The sequence below is a fragment of the Prionailurus viverrinus genome, chromosome X, assembly GCF_022837055.1.
Source record: "Prionailurus viverrinus isolate Anna chromosome X, UM_Priviv_1.0, whole genome shotgun sequence".
In the NCBI taxonomy this organism is placed as follows: domain Eukaryota; kingdom Metazoa; phylum Chordata; class Mammalia; order Carnivora; family Felidae; genus Prionailurus; species Prionailurus viverrinus.
Window position 1 is genome coordinate 37,940,729 of NC_062579.1, and position 12,243 is coordinate 37,952,971.

The 12,243-nt window shown below is 46.8% G+C and overlaps 1 protein-coding gene across 5 annotated transcripts in view; it reads left to right on the top strand.

Moving 5' to 3' along the window:
* The window catches only part of JADE3 (jade family PHD finger 3), a 135,781-nt gene extending 131,418 nt beyond the window's left edge, over positions 1-4,363 (top strand). For 4 of the 5 annotated variants that reach the window (XM_047844255.1, XM_047844252.1, XM_047844253.1 and 1 more), the window contains 2 exons: positions 95-212; positions 2,293-4,363. In XM_047844255.1, the coding sequence (XP_047700211.1) occupies positions 95-212; positions 2,293-3,203 (1,029 nt within the window). In that variant the 3' untranslated portion in view covers positions 3,204-4,363. Of the gene's footprint in view, positions 1-94; positions 213-1,480; positions 1,545-2,292 lie in introns of all 5 variants that reach the window. The other variant, XR_007148983.1, reaches the window with a different exon arrangement.
* The last annotated feature ends 7,880 nt before the right edge of the window (positions 4,364-12,243 follow it).

Sequence of the window (12,243 nt, forward strand, 5' to 3'; positions counted from 1 at the left end):
GGTTTTAGTTGCCTTAATTTTGGCTAAACGATTTCAATTGTCGGGTTCACGTAACATGACAAAAATCTCTATTTGCCGGGGATTGGGCTTTCAGGTGCGAAATCTGTGCTACATGATAAGCAGGCGAGAGAAGCTGAAACTGTCACAAAACAAAATACAGGAACAGATCTTCGGTTTGCAAGTCGAGCTTATCAACCAGGAAATGGCTGCAGGTAACCTTATGTTAAAGATGCCCTGGGGCACCTGGGTGGCTCAGCAGGTTAAGCGTCTGACTCTTCATCTCAGCTCAGGTCTCCATCCCAGGGATGTGAGTTCAAGCCCCGAGTTAGGCTCCACACTGGGCATGGAGCCTACTTTAAAAAAAGAAAAAAAAGTCCTAAGCAATATATAGACTCTGATTTCATCCCATTTTAACAATTTAAATTTTCTGTCGGTTGTTTTACTTAAAAATCTTTTAAAATTCTTGTCGAATATCTCATTTGCTCTGCTCCAACCCTGATGTAACATGGCCCATCTTGCTGTCAACTCATGAGGCAAGAAATCCCAAGGTGGGGTTGGGGGACTTGCAGGTCTGGGGCGGATAATCTAGGTGTCAGACATATTAGGGGCCACTAGTTAAAGCCATGAGCTATTCTGTAATCATCACATTGACTTAGAAATCCATACAATAGGGCCTAATCCTAGTTTCCAGAAAACATTTAACTCCGAGGTTACTCATCTTAACCATATTTTGTTAAAACCTTAGCCAGTAGTTAGGAGATCTGGGTTCTGTCTCTTATTTACTAATATTTGTCGAGCACCTGCTGTGGACTAAGAACTGGGCAAGAAAGTAGAGCAGTCCGCAAGACAGAATCCCTGCCTGTAGGGTATGCTGCCCGCTTAGCGAGAGAGGAGAGCATAATTCCAGTGCCCTAAGCATGGGGAGCTCGGCTGCGATGACAGTCCTATTCAGTGACATCTGTAACCCTCCTGTACCTCCTGTAATACCGAGGTTGGCGGCAGAGCCTGGGCAGCCGGGAGTCAGTGTGTGGGGTGCGCAGAACCCAGCTCCGGCCAAGGGCCAGCCGTAGAGTGAGAGAAACACCCAGAAATGAGGTGTCAGGTAGGCATCGAAGGCTCTGGGATGTTTATAAGTATCCTAGGTCACAGCAGAATGCTATAGCAGGAGGCGGCAGGGCTGCTCAGCCACAAAGCCACTGTGATTGATGGGCAAGACCAAGAAAACCAAAGGACGGCAAAGAGGGTCCCTGCGTGCCAGGGAGATTGTCCCCTAAGCCATGTGGCTTCTGATTGGTGGGTACCAGCCCCATAACTGCTTGTGGTATCAGCAGGTGGCAGCAACACGGGGGCTGTGAGTATTCAACATGCACCCTTAGGGAACACCTGTTGCCCAGGTACTACCTAATAGTTATCCTCTCACGGGGAAAAGTTAAGTCCCTATGCAAAGAGGAATTATTTAGAAGTACTTTTTTAATTTCAGAGCACCCAAACTAATAGAGAAAGGAAGATCTGTTCTAAAAGTGATCGTAGGATGACAGAACCAGGTAACTGATTGCCAGTACTCCACAGGCCGAGCCCAAAGCAGGCCACTGGCAGGAATGTCATGATTCTTTTCTGCTGGCCTTGCCACCGCAAAACCTGCCCCGCCCACCCCTCGATAATGGACATTCACAGTGAGGAGACTATTTGAGGTTACAGGCATAAAGTACACAGGAACCACCCGCTACCATTTCTACTGTTGCCAAGTTAAAACACATACTCACGTGCTCTTCGTCCACCCAAACCTATGCTGTGTTCTTGAGGGTTTGGATTTGACTTTGGGGGAAGGGTGGGAGAGATTGGAGGGTAGGGTCTGACATGTCTTTTCAGGCACATCCTGAGTCCTGTGCAATACCCGCACCTGCACACACGCAGACACCCCAATAGGGAGACCCTGTTCCAAACCACTGCTATGACATTCTTTTCAGAAGTGGAAGGGGGCAGAGATGGGGATGTAGGAGGTGGCACACTAGTCTTTGTGATCATTGTACAGCCTGGGAGGGCAGAGGTGAAGAGGTCGAGAGCCACACGACAAGCAGTGGCTCCGCTGAGTTTCCCACCTGTAGCCACCCCCACCCCACCCAGCCTCTAGTTCAGCCCCTCCGGCTCCTATCCCGTGACGCACGTACACATCAAAGTCAGGGGCCCGTTAGACATTTGGAAGAGTGGGTATGTGAACTCACCGTGCCGTAATAAGCATATACGCCGTTATTTAAATCAGTTGTTAAAATGAGTCTGTCTTTCTGATCTCAGGACTTCCTTTGACAAGTACACTAGAAAACTCATTGTTCTACCCGCCTCCAAGAATTACCTTAAAGTTAAAAATGCCGAGAACAGCCCCGGAAGACTGCAGAAACAGCTCCACAGAGCCTGATCATGGACCCCTCTCTCCTGCCAGCAGCTCCCCTGTTCCCAGTATAAGGAGCATGCAGGTGCCTCAGGAGTCACTAGAAATGAGAATGAAATCGTACCCAAGACATCCACTAGAGAGCAAGAGTAACCGTCTGCTGGCCAGTCTCACCCACTCTAGAAGTGAAGCAAAGGACCCCAGTCCTGCTTGGAGAACTCCATCCCCGGAGTTCTACCATGGGCAGTCACTGGGAAAGCCTCTGGTCCTCCAGGCTGCCCTGCATGGCCAGTCTTCCATCGGGAATGGGAAAAGTCAGTCTACCTCCAAGCTTGCCAAATCCAACGGCCTGGAGGGCAGCTGGTCTGAAGATGTCACCCAAAAAGACAGCTCAAGTGAGGTGTTCTGTGACCAGGAGTCCATGCTCAGCTCCCACTTGGCCAGTCAGGGCGCCTTTAGAAAATCGACCGTGGAACACTTCAGTAGGTCCTTTAAGGAGGCCACCAACAGGTGGGTGAGGACCACGGAGGACCTCCAGTGTTGTGTGAAGCCAACCAAGAACGTCAGCCCCAAGGAGCAGCTCTGGGGCAAGCAGCTTGTGAGGCGGTCTGCAGGGAGAGCTCCGTATCAGGAAAACGATGGGTATTGCCCAGATTTGGAGCTGAGCGATTCAGAAGCAGAGAGTGATGGGAATAAAGAGAAAGTCAGGGTAAGGAGAGTTAGCTCGGACAGGGAAAATCCTGCCCACGACTCTCGACGGGATTGCCACGGTAAAAGCAAGACACATCCCCTTTCCCACAGTTCAATGCAAAGGTGATCGGAAACCTCCAAGAATAGCTCAGTCTTTGCCTTTGCCCCATACACTGGGGCAGACCCCCACACCAAAAGGATTCTAGTGTACTTTAGGAGGAACTGTAGTGAAAGAATAAAACGTTTCACAGCGAATTGACTTGCAGGTTTTGAAACCGCTTCAAGTCTACTTTTCGCAAGCACATTCTAGGAATTACAGATTGTCCAGAAGTCTTTTCTGCCAGAGGCTGTTGAGAACAGCTGGGCCCAGAGTACTTGCTCAGTAAATACTTTGGGACAGCTCTCCAGTCCTGTTACCACGTTGATACACATATGTATTAAGAGTCCTTGCATCGTTAACGCATTTGCAAGAGACCGTGATTATCAGACACTAAAACTACTTCCCTTTTGAAGCTACGGCACGTGACCTCCCACAGCTCCTGTCTGTAGGAAGTTGCTAACTCCATTGGTACCTGGAAACCCGCTTCAGGGAGAGCCCAGGGACCAACATCTCAGATACTGTCAGATTCACTACCCTCTTCCTTGGCTCAGCACAAGGTTGAGCTCCTTTCGCAGTATCTTACCTACCAAGTCAATACTCTTGATGCTTCTTAAGTGTCCAGTGCCTGTTCCTAGACTTGCTGGTCAGGGGCGCACTTGTAACTACTTGGCCCATCGAACGAGCGTGAGAGGCTAACTTGTGGATAGTGTTTACAGAGGTACAAGGAAAATGCTCAGATTCTCTCCACTTAGGCGTTTGGGAGGGATCCCAGAGCCTTTCCCAAAGTGAGACCAATTCCGGAGGATTTGTACCAGGTCAGGGGTTTTGTGTTCTTGTTTTCAAATCAGTTTGACTTAAATAAGTTTGGCTGACAGTTTTTTGTATACCTGCTTTAATGTTTATAAAGTTTCTATTGAGGTATAATTAAAATATAGTAAGATGCACAGAGGTTAAGTATTCTTACCTGCTTTAATTTTGAAACAGATTTTTATTGTCAAACAGAATTTGAAAGCATGTGTTTAACACATGGATATAATTTAGCTTTGTACCAACTTTGAATCCGAGGCAGTTCCCCACACAAAAAGGCTGGAGCCGTTTTTCAGAAGTTGCTTATACCCTGTTCCCAAACAATCAGCCTTGAATAATTTGTGGGAGGAAGAGAATAATTACATTTGGGGGGGGGGGGGGGATAAAACACGTCTGCTTCCCATTTAAAAGAAGGGGAACATGTTACAGTTTTTAAAATGTGAAGCCGACTATAATTCTCTGCTCTCTCTTCTTAGCCTTAAATTAATATTCTCTTTCTTCTGGTTTGGGAAAGCATAGTGGGAATTTTCAGACAAAAAGAGGCCATTTTTCGATCTTTAAAGTTGGTTCCTGGTAAAGCAAACAGCCCAGCTGCAGTGGGCGCGCCAGTGGCCCAAGGGCAGGCCAGGGCCCCTCTGTCCCCTCCCCCGGTGCGGGAGCCTCGGCGGCGTTCCTGTTCCCCCCTTCTGTTCTCGAAGCCTTGTTAATGGGTCTTGTTAATGGGTCCCGTGGCTCGTGTTTTCTCCTCCCTTTTGGAAAACTTCTGTATTTTGCCTCCTCTTTGGCCACACCTTGAAAATGTTTCTTTTATGCCTGTGTACACGTGTGAACGTGCCAGAGCACGTGTGGTAGGCGTCCTGTGTTTTGTTTGAGTGGAAGCAGCTAAGAATCATCCACACGAGGAAGACTTCCTCCTTATGGACGCACTAGGTTTCTGTGCTTTTCCCTCTGAGCTCTGCTGGGGTGGATGTGAATTTGACACCTTCCCTCTAAGGAAGAGGTAACGAGCTCTGCTATAGGGGCCTTCTGTTCCGCTCGAGGCCAGTAGCCCGAGTCCTTTCATGCCTTTTGGTTCTGAGTGAGTGCAAGGAAAAGCAAACATTGAAAAAGTGCTTCAGCCAAATTCCATATGTAATGCCATGGGGAGAGTATTGACTAAAATAACTTCAGTCAGGGAAATATAGTTGTAATATTTTTACAAGATTTTCCTAAGTAAATGAAGGAGCCTTCAGTTGTGTAAATTTCAATTGCCCCAAAATGTATTTGCTACATTTTGCTGTTGTTTGAAGTATTACCTCTTAACCTTCTTTTGTTAATTTTTTTTTCATTTTGTCTTATATAGTCCAGTTTTCCAAGACAAATTCAGTCTTTTTTCAAATGTCACCTTTTTACCAATACTTTTTCATTAAATTATGAAAACTGCTAACGACTGTCAGTGTGGTAATTTCTTAATTTGGCATGCGGGTTTTAGAAAATCTTACATATGTTCCTCTTATATTTAAAAAATCTCATCCGTTAAACAAAACAGATGGTGGGGGGAAAGGGACGGAGGGGGAGAAGGAGGAATTGAATGTTTAGAAGCACAGATCCATGATTCATGTCCAATACCGGGGACCAGAGAGAACTCTGGGACCTTGGACTCTACCCCAAAATCATGATTTCATCAGGCTAATAAGACAAAACCATCATTTAAAATCACCAAGGAAATGGATCCTATCTAAAGTCACAGAGTCCAAAAGGCTTAGTTCGGGCATCACTCGAATACACACTCTTTACGATACTCATTCTGCTTGGAGTCGTGTGAGCATATGAATGTGATACAGGTTATGTAGTGTCACGGGGGGACGTTGGGGGCATTAAAAAACATTTTCATTACGTTTTGAGAAATGTACTTGCTAAAGGTCATTGGGTAAATCAGTAGTGAAGATAGTTAAGAGCCACGGTTGTTTCTCTCTCCCTTCCTCCCTCCCCCCTCACCCACCCTCCCTCTCTCCCTTCCTCTGCCTTTCTCCTCCTCCTCCTCCTCCTCCTCCTCCTCCTCCTCCTCCAACACCCCTGCCTTCTCTCTCTCTCTCTCTCTCCCTTCCCTCCCCCGCCTCTCATTAATGGTGAACTCTTTTGACTCAGTACATTGTTAGGTAAGATGTCGGAGAACTGAAACAAATATACCCAGTTGTAGCCCACAAAAGCTTTGGGTCTGTACTTCCAATGGGAAATGAAGCCTTTGTCTTTGTGTTGAAGAAACTTTTGAGAGAATAAACCAGACGCTGCATCGTCCTGGGTTGGGTTCCCCCCCGCCCCATAATCCTCAGCATGTTTGCTGACCCTTAAGAATTGAGGAAAACTCTTATGACAGGAGTAAATCCGTACTTGCCCCTGAGTGACTTCCGTGTGACATTTTCCAAAAACGCACCTTATTTATAATGTTTTATTAGAGGCCCGCAGGATTAATCCAGCTGTTTCCAAGTTTTATGGAAAGCAGCAACGCAACGGTGTGTTGATTTTTTTTTTTTTTTTTCAAAAAAAGAACTCCGTTAACAAAGGCCTGCGTTCCCGCGCAGGGAGCTCTGTCCCTGTGACACTCCGCCCGCCCCGCGCGGCAGTGTTTAAAGGAGGCTTCTGTGGATTCAGTTAATGTTACTTCATGGATTGGAACACACTGTATGGCCTGAAGCCATGAGAATAATTGCCCTTGAAATGTGGGGGAGGCCTGAGACCCAGGCCGCTGTCCCCTGCCCTGTCCGGTCACTGATGCGTTCTTCAACCTGAAGCCCCCTAAAAACAGTCATCGTCTGAAGGAACTGCTGAAGCATCGAGCAGCTCTCATCCCGTTGAGACGGGTTTGGGTGGGAGCATTCCAGCCTCCAGGCCTGGGCACCCCAAGCTTTTAACTTCCCTTCACCTCCCCGCTTCTACCCCACCTTCTCAATTTTCCTTTCTTCTCAGTGAATGTCAGGTTGTAAGCAAGCCGGAGGGTGGAGTCGGGCTGCTCAAGCTCTACCCACCGCAGCAAGTTCTCTGAACGAGGAAACCACGGGCAGAACCGCCGAGCATTCACCATTACCTTCCAAAGTATTGGCGCGTGGTCCTGAAGGCTGCTCCCGGAAGTCACACATGGAAATGGGCCCATTATTTCATAGTCATTTCTCACGTGATGAAAAACCTCCAAGCTTAGAACTGCTGACGTTTTTGGAAATGATACACTCCTTGAATGAATCCCCTCAGCTTCAAGAAAGAAAGGCACTTCCGGTTGGGCAGTCTTCCCCCCCCCCCCCCCCACCAGTGTCCTCAAAGATGGACTGAGAAGTACATTGGCAGAGACCAGGCTGAATGTCAGTCTCAAGACAGCTACGTGGGTCCCTTAGGGAAGCAAACCAAGGCCAAAGCCATTGGTAGGACAGTCCAGGACACTTGTGTGGGACCAGCCAAGCCTTCAAATAATAAGAATGGCAATATTCATTGAGCCCTTAACTATGTCTGGCCGTTTGCTGATTAAGCATGCACTACCTTATGTTTACGGCTCCTGACAACCGTATGAAGGTGATACTCTTAGCTCTATTTGATGCATGTCAAAGGCCAGATGGTTCCAGCAGTTATTCGAGGTTCCCCAGTGAGTATACAGCAGGATTGGGACTAGAACCTGTGAGGTCGCCTCTACAACTCTTACTCTTGGTCACTTTGCCTGACTCTACGTGCCCCAAGCCCCTTCTCTAAGTGCTCCTTCTCAGCTTCGCCCTGAAGAAAGCGACCTGAGTTGCAGGTGGCCGGAGTGATGTTAAGAAAGGCCATGAGCCAGAGCGCCTGAGTGGCTCAGTCAGTTAAGCGTGCGACTCTTGATCTCGGCTTGGGTCACGATGCCACAGTCTGTGGGATCGAGCCCCGTGTTGGGCTCTGAGCTGGCTGTGTGGAGCCTGCTTGGGACTCTCTCTGCTGCTCTCCCACTTGCAATCTCTCTCTCTCTCTCTCTCATATAAATAAACATTTTTTTAACTTTAAAAGACAAAAAGAGGGGCGCCTGGGTGGCTCAGTCGGTTGGGTGTCCGACTTCGGCTCTGGTCACGGTCTCACAGCTCATGAGTTCAAGCCCTGCCTCGGGCTCTGTGCTGACAGCTCGGAGCCTGGAGCCTGCTTCGGATTCTGTGTCTCCCTCTCTCTCTCTACCCTCCTCTGCTCATGCTGTGTCTCTCTCTGTCTCAAAAATAAACATTAAAAAAAAAATTAGAAAGGCCATGAGCCAAGGAACGCAGGTGGCCTCTAGAAACTGAGAAAGGAAAGGAAAGGAAGTCTCTCCTAAGGTCTCCAGAAGGAACCTAGCCCTGCCTATGCCATGACCTTAGACTTCTGACCAACAGGACTATGAGAATAAATCTGTGTTGCTTTAAGCCACCAAATGTGTGGTAAGTTGTGACAGCAGACATAGGAAACTAACACGCTAGGGCACAGAGGAGTGCTCCTTACTCTTTCGGAGGAGCACTCCTCCTTCCCAAAGGGCCCACCTGGGCTGTGGCTGACCACTCTGGGTTGCTCCTGTGCTGTCTCTCCTAGTCGAAAAGCTTTCTGGAAATGGAAAACAAGTGGGTTTTTTTCCCTATCAATCAGACCCTCCCCTGTAGAAATTAGTTTTGTATGTCCTGCCCACCCCCCTACTTTTTCCAAGGTGGCCTCTGGTCCTTCTCAGGTAGCCTTGGGTAACCTTCCATGGGCCTGATTGATCCCCTGTGGCTGGATCTGGCACCTGCCTGAGTAGTTGCCATGGGTTTGGATGTCCCTGTCGTCCACAGAACTGTTCTAGGGACGTGGAAATAACTCTGTGAGTGCCACCCCGGTGGGAAGATGATAGAAGGCAGGTGGGGCTCCTCGGAAGGACTGGTGCTCTAATCATCAGAACCTTCTACAAAAGTGGGTAGCTTGGAGGGTTAGAGAGTTCTTGAAGATCCCAGGCACCCGAGCAGAGCTTGGGGATTAAAGAACGCAACTCTATGCGGCCTATAAGAAACCACTTTTGGAGCGCCAGGGTGGCTCAGTCGGTTAAGCGTCTGAATTGTTTCGGCTCAGGTCGTGATCTTGTGGTTAGTGAGTTCGAGCCCCGCATCGGGCTCTGCGCTGACAGCTCCGACCCTGGAGCCTGCTTCACATTCTGTGTCTCCCTCCCTCTCTGCTTCTCCCCCGCTCATGCTGTCTCTCTGTCTCTCTCAAGAATAAACTTTTTTTTTTAATTTTTTTTTCAACATTTATTTTTATTTTTTGGGACAGAGAGAGACAGAGCATGAACGGGGGAGGGGCAGAGAGAGAGGGAGACACAGAATCGGAAACAGGCTCCAGGCTCTGAGCCATCAGCCCAGAGCCCGACGCGGGGCTCAAACTCACGGACCGCGAGATCGTGACCTGGCTGAAGTCGGACGCTTAACCGACTGCGCCACCCAGGCGCCCCAAGAATAAACATTTTTAAAAAATAAATTAAAAAAAGAAACCCATGTTTAAGTAGAAAGACACAGATAGGTTAAAACTAAGAAAAAGATTCCATGCTGACACTAACAAAAAAAAAAAATCTGTGGCTATATTAATACCATACAAGGGCAAGTTCATCAAGAGAGCATAAAAGTCCCAGGTGTCTATGCATCTAATAACATAACTTCAAAATACACTAAGGAGTGGGGCGCCTGGGTGGCGCAGTCGGTTAAGCGTCCGACTTCAGCCAGGTCACGATCTCGCGGTCTGTGAGTTCGAGCCCCGCGTCAGGCTCTGGGCTGATGGCTCAGAGCCTGGAGCCTGTTTCCGATTCTGTGTCTCCCTCTCTCTCTGCCCCTCCCCCGTTCATGCTCTGTCTCTCTCTGTCCCAAAAATAAATAAACGTTGAAAAAAAAAAATTTTAAATACACTAAGGAGAAAACGATGGAACTGCAAGGAAAAATGCACAAACCAACAATTATAGTTTGTCTATAATAAAGAGAACAAGTACAGAGAAAATCAGTAAGACTGTAGAAGATCTCAGCAAAACTATCAACCGTCCAGATTGAATGGACATTCATTCACCACGCCACACCACAACAGCAGAATACACATCCTTGTCAAATGCAAATGGAACGTTTACCAAGATGGGCCATTAAACAAGTCTTAACGAAACTTGAAAAGATTCAAGTCAAAGTATGTTCTCTGACCGCACTGGAATGAAATTAGAAATCGGTAACGGAAACACCTCTGGAAAATCCAATCATCGGGAACTGAACAAACTTCTAAGTACCACACGAGTCAGGGAACTCAGAAAATTAAAAACTATTTTGAACTGAACGAGAAAGAAAAGGCAACATATAATTTGTGGTACCTTGGGGAAATTCTACGGCGCTAAGTGCCTGGATCAGAAAAGAAGGGTCTCAAGTCAGTGACTGTAGCTTTCATCTTAACAAAACTCAAAAGAAGAGGAAATGAGATCCAAAGTAAGGGGAAGAAAGGAAATAATAAAGGGCAGAGCTGAAATCAGTGAAAGACGAAAGGAAATCATTGAAACCAAAAGCTGGATTTTGAGAAGATAAAATAAAATTGACAAACCTCTAGTGAGACTGATCAGGAAAAAAAGAGAAAAGGCCAATTACCAATGTTAGGAATGAGAAATATCATTGCTGCAGGTTCTATGGATATTAAAAGGATAATAAGGGAATATCATTTATTCTTACATTTATTTATTTTCGAGAGACAGAGAGAGACAAGGCATGAGTGAGGGGGGGGCAGAGAGAGAGAGAGAGGGAGACACAGAATCCGAAGCAAGCTCCAGGCTCCGAGCTGTCAGCACAGAGCCCAATGCGGGGCTCGACGCAGGGCTCGACGCAGGGCTCGACGCGGGGCTCGAACCCACAAACCGTTAGATCGTGACCTGAGCCAAAGTCGGACGCTTAACCCAAGGAGCCACCCAGGCGCCCCAATAAGGGAGTATTATTAACAACCTTTTGCCAGTAAATTCAACAACAAAGAAGAAATGGACACAACCCCTCAAAGACACAAACTACCAGAGTACATTCAAGAAGAAAAAATAGATAACCCGAAAAGCTTTTTATTATTAAATACATTAGCATTAAAAGCTTTCTTATGAAGGCCGCCTGGGTGGCTCAGTTATTAAGCATCTGATTTTGGCTCAGATCATGATCTCACGGGTTCGTGAGTTCAAGTCTCACATCCAGTGACATTGAGCCCCGCTTCGGGTGAGCCCAGCCTCTCTCTCTCTCTCTCTCTCTCTCTCTCTCTGTCCCTCGTGGGATTCTCTTGCTCCCTTCCACCCCCTCTCTCTCTCAAAAAAAAAAAAAAACAAACTAGAAAACTCCAGGCCCAAATGACTTCACTGGCAAATTCTAACAGACATTTAAGGAGCAAATGAGGCCAATTCTACACAAACTCTTCCCAAAAATTGAACAGAGGACAGTTCTCAGCTCATTCTATGAGGCCAGCATTACCCTGATACCAAAACCACACAGACGTAATAAGAAAACTACAGGCCAATGTCCTTCATAAAAGTAGTTGCAAAAATTCTTAGAACCTGAACAAATTGAATCCCGGTAATATATCAAAAAGATAAATACACCAAGGCTGTGTTAGCTTGGGGCTGCTATAACAAAAAACTCTAGACTCGCTGGCTAGAGCAACAGAAATTTATTTCTCACAGTCTGGAAGCTGGGAAGTCCAAGATCAAGGTGCCATCAGACTCCTGTCTGGTGAGGGCCCACTTCCTGGTTTGTGGACAGCTGCCTTCTCACTGTGTGCTCACGTGGCCTTTCCTTGGTGCATACTCACGGAGAGAGAGAGAGATCTCTTCCTCTTACAAGGGCATGAACCCCATCATGAGGGGCGCACATAAACGTTCGGTCCATAACAACGACCGAGTGAGATTTATCCCAGAAATGCAAGGTTGATTTAACCTTCAAAAAACAGTCAGTAAAATCCATCGTATCTCAAAGATACATAAAAAGCACTTGACAGAATCCAATATCCATTCCTGATAATAATGCTTGGCAAACTAAAAATAGAAGGGACCTTCCTGAACCTGATAAAGGACATCTATGAAAAACCAACAGCTAACATCGTATTTAATGGTGAAAGATTTAACACTTCCTCCCTAAGATCAGGAATAAGACAAGAATGTCACTACTTCTCTTCAATATTGTGCTAGCATTTCTAGCCAGTCCAATAAAGCAAGAAAAAGAAATGAAAGGCATCCTGATTTGAAAGGAAGAAATATAACTCTTTTTATTTTCAGATGACATGATTATCTATG